The sequence below is a fragment of the Marmota monax genome, unplaced genomic scaffold, assembly GCF_021218885.2.
Source record: "Marmota monax isolate L192 unplaced genomic scaffold, Marmota_monax_Labrador192_F-V1.1 WCK01_AAM20220418_F8-fsc00103, whole genome shotgun sequence".
Taxonomy (NCBI): Eukaryota; Metazoa; Chordata; class Mammalia; order Rodentia; family Sciuridae; genus Marmota; species Marmota monax.
Genome location: NW_026694286.1, coordinates 5,807,505 through 5,820,578, shown reverse-complemented (window position 1 = coordinate 5,820,578; position 13,074 = coordinate 5,807,505). Strand labels below are relative to the sequence as shown.

The following is a 13,074-nucleotide window of genomic DNA, read 5'->3' as shown; positions in this document are numbered from 1 at the left end:
GACTTTGGAATATTTGCAGATGCATAATGAGATATCCTAGGGATGGGACCCAAGTCTAAACATGAAATTCATGTTTCACATATACCTTAAATACACAGCCTGAAGGTGATTTTATACAATACTTTTGGTGAACTTGCCTTTTGTCACTTGATGTCAGGTATAGAATTTTCCATTTGTGGCATCAGGTTGACACTAAAAGATTTTTTCACTTTAGAGGATTTTATATTTTGGATATTCATGTTGGGGATAGTCAATGTGTAATAATCATAGTAAATAATAGCTTACATCTATTAAGTTCTTAGAATGTGCTAAGCACAGTTCTAAATATTTTATGTACCTCAACCAACTGAGTCCTTGATTGGTCTTAACATGCTTCAAACAACAATTTTTTTTTCTTTAAAAGTTAAGAATAGGTCAACATTCTTATCTGAGAAAAATAAGTCAGGCACTAAATATAAATAACTTTTAGAAATCAACTGTATCTTGAAGAAGAATGATTTTCCTTTGGAAAAAATGTAAGGTAATTTCCCCCATCTTCAAAATGAAATGTCAAAGAGTGCAGTGGCACGTGCCTATAATCCCAGCTATTTGGAAGACTGAGATGGATGATCAAAAGCTTGAGGCTAAATTGGGCAAGACCCTGTCTCAAAATTTAAAAATGTACTGTGGCATATTCATATATGCACCTAAGAGAGTTAGGTGCTTTTGTAATTTTATCAAAATGAATTATAATGTTATGTATAACTAAAATAATTCCTTAAAAAATAATACAGGTGAGGGATAAATTTTTAAAAGTAATAAAGTATGCACCTGGCATGTATGAAACCTCGGTTCAATCTCCAGTACACACAACTCACAAAAATAAAAATGAAATGAAATGTCAATTTTGAGTCCTGTGCCCTTCTCAACTAAAGCAAAGGGATCTGTCTTTATTCAACAGAATATAATTTTGAAAACAATTCTAGTTTGTGCTTTGTCACTGTCATTCTTATTTTATTTCCACTGCTTAACTAGCCTTCATTTAAAAAAAAAAATCTCAATTTGGAAATAGGCAAGCAATGTATGGTTATGAAAATAAATTGGGGGAAATTAATTTTTTAAAAAATATGAATAATTTTAAACCTAAAACACCATCTTCAGTCAATACCATATTGAATGGTTAAATGGATAGAATAAGCTAAAACTATTTCCTCTAAGATCAGGAATAAGACAATTATTCAATATATTGCTAGAAATTTTAGTCAGAGCAATTAGGCAAAATAAAGAAACAAAAGGCATACAAATAGGAAAGGAGGAAGTCAAATTATTCCTGTTTTCAGAAAGACTCCATGAAAAGACTATTAGGACTGATAAATGAGTTCAGTGAAGTAGCAGGACACAAAACTGACATACAAAAATCAGTAGGTTTTCTCTACTCCAATAATAAACTTACTCAGAAAGAAATGAGATCAATCTTGCTCACAACAGCCATCAAAAATAAAACACGTACAAACAAGCTTACTAAGTGAAAGACCATTATAATGAAAATTGTAAAACACTGAAGTAAAAAGAATTGAAGAAAACACTAAAAGGTAGAAATACTTCCCACATTCATGAATTGAAAGAATTAATATTGTTAAAATGATTCTTCAGAAAGCTAGACAAAACAGCCCAAAATAATCACATGGAAGCACAAAAGGCCTCACATACACAAAACAATATTGAGAAGAGGAAAAAAAAGCAAACGTAGAGGCAATATGATACCTATTTTTGAGAGCCACAATTTGAAAAAGAAAAAAACAGCATGGTATTGGTATAAAAATAAACACAAAGACCAATGGAAAAGAATAAATGATCCGCAAATAAATTTACATATCTAGGGACAAGTGAGTTTAGACAAAAATGCCAAAAGCATACACTGGAGAAAAGACAGTTTTTTTAACATATGGTGCTGGGAAAACTGGATATCCACATGCAGAAAACTGAAACTTGATCCCTATCTTTCACCCTGTATAACAATCAAAATGCATCAAAGACCTTAATATAAGATCTGAAATGCTAAAACTACTGGAGGAAAACATACAGGAAACACTTTAAGATAATGGAGCAGGCAATAATTTCTGGACAGGACTCCATAGTACAGAAAACAAAAGCAAAATCTGACAAATGGATTATATAAAATTAAAATACTTTGCACAACAAAGGAAACAGTCAGCAGAGTGAAGAAACAACCTACAGAATGGGAGAAATTATTTGCCAGTTATTCATCTGACAGAGGGTTAATATTCAGAACACATAAAGAACTACAAAAGTTTAAAAACAAAAAATTAACTAATTTATTAAATAAGCAAATTATCTGAATACATACTTCTGAGAAGAAGAAATACAAATGGCCAATAAATATATGACAGAAATCTCAATATCATTAGCCATCAGAAAATGTAAATTAAAATTACAATGAGATACTATCTCACCCCAATAATGGCTATTATCAAAATTATAAAAAAATAACAAATATTGGTGAGGATATGTAGAAAATGGAACCCTTATATACAGATGGTAGGAATGTTAATTAGTACAGCCACTATGAAAAATGCGTGGTAGTCCCTTGAAAAACTAAACATAGAACTACCATATGGTCAAGCTGTTCCATTTCTGGATATATATATATGAATGAAATGAAATCAGCATACAAAAGCAATATTTGCATGTCCATGTTTATTGAGGCACTGCTCAAAATCACTAAGATATGAAATCAGCTTAGGTGCCTGTCAACAGATAAATGTATAAAGAAAATATGGTGTATAAATACACAATGGAGTATTGTTCATCCATAAAAAAAAATGAAATCCTGTCATTTTCAGCAAAAATGGATGGAAATGGAGAATATCATGTTAAGGGAAATAAACTAGATACAAGAAAGAGAGGTACTGCAAGTACTCTCTCACAAATCCGAAAATTTGGGAACAATAACAACAACAAAATGACCTTAAAGTTGAAGTGATTACTAGGCACTGGAAAGTGTGCATGGAGGGTTGGTGAGTATAGATGATGGGTGGATGGACATGACCAATGTAAGCATGTATGGAAATAGCACAGAAAAGTCCAATAATTTGTGAAATTAACATATGTTAAACATTAAGAGAAAAAAGAAAATGCTGACGAACCTACACAAAAATTTTAGAATAAGCAAGTTCAACAGATCTCAGGATATAAGATATAATATACCAAAAAATTACATTTGTATAAACTAGCAATGAACCATTGAAAAATAAAATAATTTCATTTACAATAGCATCAGAATAAAATACCTAGAAATAAGTTTTATAGCAGAATTACAATAGTTGTACTACTCTCTGAAAACTACACAATTGAAAGAAATTATAAGATTTCAATAAAAGCTAAGTCATCCCATGTTCATGGATCATTAAAACCTAATACCATTAAAATGAAGATATTTTCTCACCCAGAGCAATCTACACATTCAACACAATTCCTACTTGACAACACAACTGATTTGGGGAGGGCTAAATTGACAAGCTGATCCTCAAATTCATTCAAAAACATAAGTGACTCAGAAAAGCCAATATAATATTGGAGGAAAAAGATGAAGAAAGTTGGAGGATTCACAGGTTCTAATTTCCAGAATGAAATCTTTCTATTTACAGTCAATTGATTTTCAACAAGGGTACCAAGGCAATTCAATAGAGAACAGAACAGAACAAAACAAAACAAACAATTCTCAAATAACTGGATATCCACGGACAAAAAGAAAAAAGTTGCACACCTACCTTATACTCTACCCAAATTAACTTAAAATAGCTCCTAGACCTACATCTAAGAATGGACCCTATAAAACTCTTAGGAAAAAACACAGAATAAACCTTTGTGACCTTGGATTAGGGAAAATCTTCTTAGACACAACATCAAATGATCTAAGCAGCACAAGTGACAAGAGAAGTAACAAAAATTAGACTTCATCAACATTAAAAACTTGTGCTACAAATTTCTCCATCTAGAAAATGAAAAGACAATGTACAGATGGGGAGGAGATAGTTTTAAATCATGTATCTAATAAGAGATTTTTATCTAAACATATGAAATTATAATAACTAAATAATAAAAAATAAGTAATTTAATTACAAATGGGGAAAGGGCTGGGCATGCTAGCACATTCCTGTAATCCCAGCCACTTAGGAGGGTAAGGCAGGATGATGTCAAGTTCAAAGTCAGCCTCAGCAACTTAGCCAGGCCCTAAGCAACTCAGAAGACCCTATCTCAAAATAAAAAAATAAAGGGCTGGGGATGTTGCTCAGTGTTTAAGAAGCCCTAGGTTCAATCCCCAATACCAAAAAAATAAAAAATAAAAATAAACAAATAAAAATGTATATGTGTATTGTGTGTATGTGTGTGTATATACACATACATACATACACACACACACACACACATATATATATATATATACACACACACACACATACACCATAAAATTTACCATTTCAATACTTTTAAGTAAAAAATTCAGTGGCACTAAGTAAAAAGAAAGAAAGAAAAAGAATGGGGAAAGGATCTGAATAAAAATTTCACCCTAAAAGAGATACAAATAGCCAATAACTGTATGGAAAAATGTTCAACATTATCATTAGCCATTATGTAATCCAAATCACAAACAGATACACCTTCAAATCCCTAATATGGCCATGATAAAAATAGACAAGTATTGTTAAGAATATGCAGAAATTGGACCCTTTATACTCTGCTCTGTGGAATGGGTCCAGCCAATTTGAAAAACAATTTCACCATTCTTTAAAATGCTAATCAGTGTTACCTTGTGACCCAGCAATTCCACTCCTAAGTATATACTTTGGAGAAATGAAGACAAATGTTCATGAATAAACTTGTGCACAAATGTTCATACCAGCATTTTTGACAATTACCAAAAGGTGGAAACAACTTGAATACCCCTCAGCTTATGAATGATTCAATAAAATGTATTATAACCATACAATGAACTATTATTTGGCTTAAAAAGGGCATAAAATATTGATACATGCTACAATGTAAATGATCCTTGAACTATTATGCCAAGAGAAAGAAGCAGGACACAAAGGAGCACATGTTATCTCATTTAATTTAAATGCAATGTAAGTAGACAAGATGTAGGTTAAGGGTTGCTAAGGGCTGGAGCAGGGGAATAAGGATTGACTAATTTAGGGAGAGGGATGAAAGTGTTTTAAAATTGATTAGGGAACTCTGAATATACAAACAACATTACTGAATTCAATAATTTAAATGCGTAAATTGGATGATATGCAAATTATGTCTCACTAAAACTGCTAAATTTCTCTATATATGTATGTGTATATATACACATATACATATGTGAGTGTGTATGTGTGTTTGTATATATATGTATATGTACTCGTATATGTACATGTATATAGTTATGGTTTAGATCTGGAGTTCCCCAAAAGCTTACACATGAGACAATGCAAGAAGGCTCAGAGAAGAAATGATTGGGTTGTGAGAGTCTTAACCAAATCAGTGAATTAATCCCCTGACAGAGACTAACAAGAGTTAGTCTCTTGAAGTGATAGGGTGTGGCTGGAGAAGGTGGGAACTGGGGGCGTGACTCGGGGGTATATATTTGTATCTGGCAAGTAGAGATCTCTCTCTCTCTCTCTCTCTCTCTCTCTCTCTCTCTCTCTCTCTCTCTCTCTCATCATGATGTGAGCTGCTTCCCCTCTACCAAATTCTCCCACCATGATGTTCAGCCCTCATCTGAGCCAAGAGGATAGAGTCGACCTTCTATAGACTGAGACCTCTGAAACCATGAGCCCCTAAATAAACTTTTCCTCCTCTACAGTTGTTCTGGTGAGATCTTTCAGCCACAGCAATGACATAGCTGACTAAAATGTGTGTGTGTGTGTGTGTGTGTGTGTGTGTGTTTGTGTGTATGAATCACAAGATAATAACAGAAATGCCAATAGATGAAGATCTCATAAATACTTTTAAAACAGAAGACAACATCATGAAACAGACAAAATGCTTTTTCAGTTTTTCCTACCAGTTTCACTGAACCAAACTCAAAATGTATTTTTAGCATTCATACCAAATGCAAGAATTATCTTTGTTTATTAGAAGTGGTTTTAAGCCAGAGAGCTGCTGATTCTGCACAGCCATCTCCACATTTCAAGCTGGTCCTCCATCTTATTGTCACTACATTAAAATTGATTTTATGAGCAACTACATACTTGTATGAGAACAGCTACTATTTAAAAAATGTTGTAATGCCTACTCATAAACCTATATGAGTTGAAACAGGAAGCTTTACAGTGAAATAAATAAGATTCAGCAATTCTGCATCCATTTGGAAAGCATAGTTTGGGACATGAAATACTTATGCTCCACTGGTATATGAATATAATGAGCATCAAAATTTCAAAATAATTGATTATTTAGAAATCTTTATAGGAAATCTCATAAAATATTATGTGTAAAGCTTTCCATTTTAAGATCAAACTAATGCTTTAATCCTTAAATTCTTTTTTTGCATGTTTTCCCCATAAACTTGGAGATTCAAGAAAAAATAACTACAGAAGGGCTATCATCAAAACCATTTAAAGCTTACAGTTCAAAATGCTGTTGTACTTCAGCACTGAGACTGTTTTGCAATTCTGTGCCTCCTAATAGCAGTCCACAAAGCCAATTAAGCATTAGCACAGGGATTCTCCAAAGGAATGAGACATAAATACCTTTTCTATAGCCATGGGAGGCTGGTTCCTAAGGAATGTGTAAAACAGCAACAGATAATGTTTCAGGAAAGTACTGATAGAAGGATAAGCAGTCTGTTTTTGCTGAACAGAATGAATGAAATCCAGTGGATGGAAGGAACTATACTTCTGAAGCTCGGACATTAGCCAGTAGCCAGAGGCCAGATGTATAAGATGGAATTCAGGTTACAAATTTGGGAAGCCCTAGGCAACCTTGGCCACACTCTTCGCACCTGCATCCAGTGCAGTAGCAGCAGCATCTATTTTGCTGACAGATTTACTCTTTAAGAAACAGGGTGACCACATATATCATCTGTGCAATTAGCACTTAGTAGGGGCACAGTATTACTGGCTCTTATTTTTCTACCTCCTTGTAAGCAGTGAATCAGAGGCCATGAACATTTGTGTGTATCAGAAGATCCCGGGGCACTTTTCCAAGCCTGAGGGTATTACTCTGAGGATTTGGCTGAGTTCCAACTCAGGTAATTATATTCTGCTTCCTAAATTTCCCCTGCTGTTTCAATTAGGTGCAGCCTTGTTCGTTTTCCTGCCTTTTCAGGAAAAAAGGTGGGGGGGATTTTTCTCTAACTCCCAGTCTTGCTGACACAGATGAAAAGGTAAATGTGACACATTACAAAAGTAATGGCTGCCTTAGCAATAAATGGTGTGACTACTGTATGTTAACTTGCATGCTATAGCAAGCTTCAGAGCACCAAATAAAGATTTCAAAGAGAGAGCAAACCCCTTTGGATGGAATTAGACAACTGCATCATGATACCCTCATTAGATAATAGCCACACAGACCTTGTCTGTAACTACAGCAAAGAGTGATATAATGACCAAAAAAAAATAATATTTTTTAAAAAGCTGAGACATTCTTATAAGCATCTATATTTTTAATTTTCTGGATATAACCATTCTCTGGTGATTTGGATAGGAGCCATCAGCAGAGATCCATAAAATGTATGAACTAGCCAGCTTCTCTTAATGCTAGGGATTCCAAAAATAAAGCAGGTGGCCATCACTCAGATGGCTAAAAATTTAAAGTCTGACAATATCAATTTTGGGCAAGGATATAGGGGAAATAAAACTTCCATGCACTGCTGGTGGGGATATAAACTGGTCCAGACACTTTTCATACCAATTTGGCAGCATCTAATAAAACTAAAATGTGTCTTTTCTATATCCCAGAAACTGGGCTTCTAAGAATATATCTACCACACGGAAGCTCTCCAAATTGCATCAGGACACCCAGCCACAGATGTTCCCTGCAACAATGTGTTTAAGCGAGAAAACCATGGTTAGAGAAGACACTAAATGTTCAAAAAAGAATAAAATGCAGTATATTCCTGTGACAGAGCACTGTGGATTGACCTAAAAAATGCAAATGCTAAGTAAAAGGGGAAAAAATCAAAGAGTACAGTCATATCTGCAAGTTCTACATTTGTGGATTCAACCAAATGTGGGTAGAAAATATTTTTAAAAATAATTGTGTCTGTACCAAACACATACCAACATCTTATTTTGTAACCATCCCCTAAACAACTTATAAAAACAACTTTGAACAACACCATCCCTTATACATCTATCTATAAAGCATTTATATTATGCTAGGAATTAAAAGTAATCTAAAGATGATTTAAAGTATATGGCAAGATGAATATAGATTATACTTAAACACTACACCATTTCTTTAGAGCATCAACAGATTTTGGTATCTGCAGGGGAAACTTGGAAACAATTGTCAGTGGATATAACTGCACAGAAAAATTTGTAAGGTTGGATATCATTCATTAGATGTACAGAAGACAAGGCTTACAAGTTTGCTGTGTATAAATACTTTGTGATTATGGGAAACACCACACACCACACACACACACACACACACAGAGTGTTTGATTGCCCAGCAGGATATATTTTTTAGTAAAAGGCAAGTCCTAGCTCTTATAAGAAAGTAGAAAACCCTGTTCCCCTTGATTGTGCTGTTTGCAAGAGGAAATAGGCATGTGATCTAGCATAACCAACCTGACAATCACACTATGGGCCTTGCACTTAAGGCCAAGGATGCCAAGGTCCATAGCAATGGACGACTTTCGGCTACAGGAGACAAGGGTCACCTTCCAAGTGTTAGGGAACAGGCATGGCAGCAGCTCCTTTGCCATGGTAGTGCTTGTAGTCTTCCTAAAGAGTCTCAAGTTTGAGGTCTACTCACTCTGTGAGCCAGTGATGCTACAGGGATTCCACTTGCCACCCAATTCCCATTTGAATAAAAGCTTTTTTTGCTTAAAGCAAACAAGAAACTATATAGACAGAGAGGTGCAATGAGCAGTGAGCAGCTCACCACCATGGTGGCCCTGGGGAGGTGGGAGAAATGAGACTATCTGCACTATTTTATATAAATAGTTCAGGTGTTCATATCAGCTTTTTAAAAAAATGTATATGTGTTTATCATCCATTATACTTTATTCTTTTTCTTTTTCTTTCAAGGAACTAGGGATTGAACCCAGGAGCCCTCTACCACTGAGTTACATCAAATGCATTTTTCTCCCACCAGACAAGCGCTTGCTAAGCTGCGGAGGCTACCTCAAACTTGTGATCCCCCTATGTCAGACTCCTGACTTGCTGGGATTATAGGCATGCACCACTGCACTGGGCCTCACATATTATACTTTTTTTAAAAGTACTAATTTGTAAAAGGTGAGGAACAAGCCACTTCTGGGGTCCCAAAGTGACTTAGGTAGGTTTCTTATATAGTGTGTTGGGAGCTATATTTTTTAAAATTATGGGACAAAACTAAGAAAAAAATGGCTGAAAGTTACTTAAGACTTAAATGCACCAATTCTTATCACTTAATCCTGTGCCAATATTGAAAGGGAAATCCAAGGATCATGGCAACAAATAAGCAGATCCTCTACCAGAATGTTCAAGTGTATGAAAGAATTCCTTTCTACTCCATATCTGATTTTCATTTTAAAAGATACTTAGATACTATAAGCCATGACATTTATTCATGAAATACATGCTTTTGGACTTCTGGGGTAGAAAATGAACCTGGAGACATGCCAATGAACTCTCTTGACAGTCATCTTCTACCAGGGTTTTAGTTCCTTCACTAAATCCGCAACCCAAATATACCCCTGTGATGTACCCCAAGATTTAATAGTAGAGGCAACTTACTACATGGATGTCCTAACACCTTCACTTCATCAATAGCAAGGTAACCTTGATGTCCAGAGGTTATCACTTCAAAAATCACCTGTAAATTAAGAAAGAGCTAAGTTATTCACTCATTTTGTCATAATTTTTACAAAATATCTTCTATATATAAGACACAGTTTAAGTCTTTCATTCATTTTCGTTGCCAGTAGATATAATAGAATGAGTACTTAACATCTTCTCAGTTGATGTTCCAGGTTCTAGACTATAAAGATAAATAAGACCTCAACCCCATCTTTAGGAAGGGTAAAGAGTAACAGGTGGGGCAGCAAACACCTTGCAACAAAGACTTACCTGGTTTGGGGAAAGGGTTCCTTGATTAAGAAAAGAAATTTGGAAAAGAGAAACTAAGAGTCATTTTTAAGGGGCTGAACATACAGTGGGGAGCAAATCATCAAGTCCTTGAGAACTTAAATTCTAGAGAAGGCATATAGAAAGCAAATGATCAAATAAAAATAATACTGGCCAGGTACAGTCACACAAACAAATCCCAGCAACTTGGGAGGCAGAGGCAGGAAGATCAAGGCAGTTTGAGTCTAGCCTGGGCAATTTAACAAAACTCTGTCTCAAAAAAAGAAAAATTATAAAAAGGCACTGTAAATGTAGCTAAGTTGTAAGATATCCCTGAATTTAATCCCTTATAGCAAAAAAAAAAATAAGTAAATATATATTACATTTTAGCTGGGTGTTGTGGAACATTCCTATAATCCCAGCAGTGAGGGAGGCTGAAATAGGAGGATCATCAGTTCAAGGGCAATAAGACTCTGTCTCAAACTAAAAAAATAAGTTGGGATATATCTCAGTGGTAGAGCAATGCAGGGATCAATTCCTAGCATTAATACACATCATACTATACTTTAAAGCATAAACACATTCAGACTTTTTTCCCCTCTAGAGGCAAAGTAGAGGCAAGGTTAAAATTTAGATTGTTTCAGTTAATATCTTTGGAGGTGAATGTCTGACCAAACTGAACCATATGGGTTCTTAGGCTTTATACAATTGGGGGGGGGGGAGGTAAAAAGTACAATAGGTATTATAAAAGAAAAATACTGAGTATACTGAAAGTACCTCCCATCAGAAGTGACACGCTGATAGCCTGAGGATGAGAATGAAATACAGTGTACAGAGGATCATACCCATTCCAGGAAAGGTACAAAAGTTCTACATGGGCATGGACATGGCCAGGAGGAGAAGACTCTGCTTGTAGGGTAGAAATATGCAATTAACAATACAGAAAAGAGGCAATGCTACCCAAAATTCTGGTGGCAAAGATGTGAATTAAGAGAAATATGGTACAAATTTTCCATGATAGTGAAATCAAGAGGGCTTCAACAACTAACTGTCTGAACATGGGAAAAGACAGACAAGAAGAATAGGACCATGTGCCCTGAGGTTCTAAGACTGAATGACTTCTGAGATAATGAAACCACTTCAGGGAAATTGAGGCCGAAGGAAAAGGAAGAAACAATAAAAGGGCTATTAATTTTCTTAAGCTGATTGTGTACAAGTTTAAGTTATCAGGCTATTGTTTAAAAGATCCACTTGAATATTATTTTAAATATCGCTCATATATAGAAGGAAACTATAACATCAGGAGAACCATGATTTATGACTCTTAAAGACCATAAGTCTTAATGCACAACCCAACAATTTAACTCTTACCCAAAGGGAAAAAACACTTCCACAATAAATTGCAAGACATGCAGGGGAAAGAAGAGATACCCCAAAAGAACAAAGATGAAGTTAAACTTAGTTCTGTTCATATTTTTAATATATATTTCACTGATGATAAAAGATAGGAAGAGATGCATGATATTACAATGGGACTATGCTAATTTATTTCTCCTATAGTATATTCAAAGATAACTGAAGGGACAAAAAGATGAGAACAAGAATAGGAGGAAGAATTCTAGTGGCCCTCAGAGTACAACTGCCAGAGTAGGCTCTGCAGGGTCCTGAGACCTGCTCTAGTATAATGGCAGCCCCAGGAACAGCCAGGGATTGGCTGCTGATGCCACAGCCAGAAGCTATCCAAGTACACTGACACATTGGCCATAAAAACAGATTCTGAAAGCCAAACTCAGAAATAATCATTAGACCTTAGGTCATTCCATCAATCCTTTCCTTCTCCCTTCCTTCTCCCCTCCCTGCCACTCACTCACGCATTCATTCACTAACTCAACCACTCAACTCAGTGCTCTCCTGAGCATCCTCTCTCTTCCAGGAACTGTGATAAGCACTTGGAATATATGAGGAACAGAATAGATAAAGGGCCATTTTCTTATTAAAGTAGTCCTTCTTCCTATAAATTGCATTTTACTTTATCATCTAAGAGGGCTGACATATCTAGAGAAAGCAGAATTATCCTTATTCTTCAAAGGGATGCATTAGCTCTTAGACTATAGTGTACATACAAAACACGTTCATGTGAATTCATTTTGTACCTGATCTGTGTGTGTAAATTTAATTCATAATATTTTGTTTAAACCAATTCAAAACCATGGAATGAAGAGGAAGGAAGAAAGGAGATTAGAGACTTAGAAAAGTCTCCTTAATGTCTGTGAACTGTTTTTTCATCTATCCTGTCAAAGAATGATGGCCCTCAGAAGTTTTATGCTAAAAAATAGTAAGTCTTTTAGTTTAAATATTTATAGAATATTTACTACATACTCTGCAGGATCCAAAAAATTAGACACGTTCATGAAATGTGAGCCTTAATTAGAGAAAATAAGGAATCCAATGAAAGAACAGAAGAAGATAATAATGACCAAATGACAGATTCAAATCAGAAGGTCATAGTAGTGTGATCCTCCCAACCTCAGGATTGTACCTCCTTCTCACCAAACACTTCAGGAAGCCTGTGACACAGCCAGCACACCTTCAATGTCACCCTTAGCCTGCCAGTGTGAGCCCACAGGTGTTCCAGTGGCTGTTTCTCTTTATCCCTACTAGACAAGGGGTAAGGGAGCATTTATCGACAAAACAATGGACTCCAAATTCCCAGCATGACTGTCATGAGGCCACAACGAAACAATGAAGTATATGGATATTTCTGCAACTTCACTTGTTCCAGCAATTTTTCCAAAAAGACACACAGAAAGAC

The 13,074-nt window shown here is 35.3% G+C and overlaps 1 protein-coding gene across 7 annotated transcripts in view; it reads right to left on the bottom strand.

Moving 5' to 3' along the window:
* Window positions 1-13,074, bottom strand: part of Ptprm (protein tyrosine phosphatase receptor type M) — an 821,378-nt gene that overhangs the window by 517,223 nt on the left and 291,081 nt on the right. For all 7 annotated transcript variants that reach the window (XM_058586457.1, XM_058586454.1, XM_058586456.1 and 4 more), the window contains exon 4: window positions 9,933-10,011. In XM_058586457.1, the coding sequence (XP_058442440.1) occupies window positions 9,933-10,011 (79 nt within the window). The remainder of the gene's footprint in view (window positions 1-9,932; window positions 10,012-13,074) is intronic.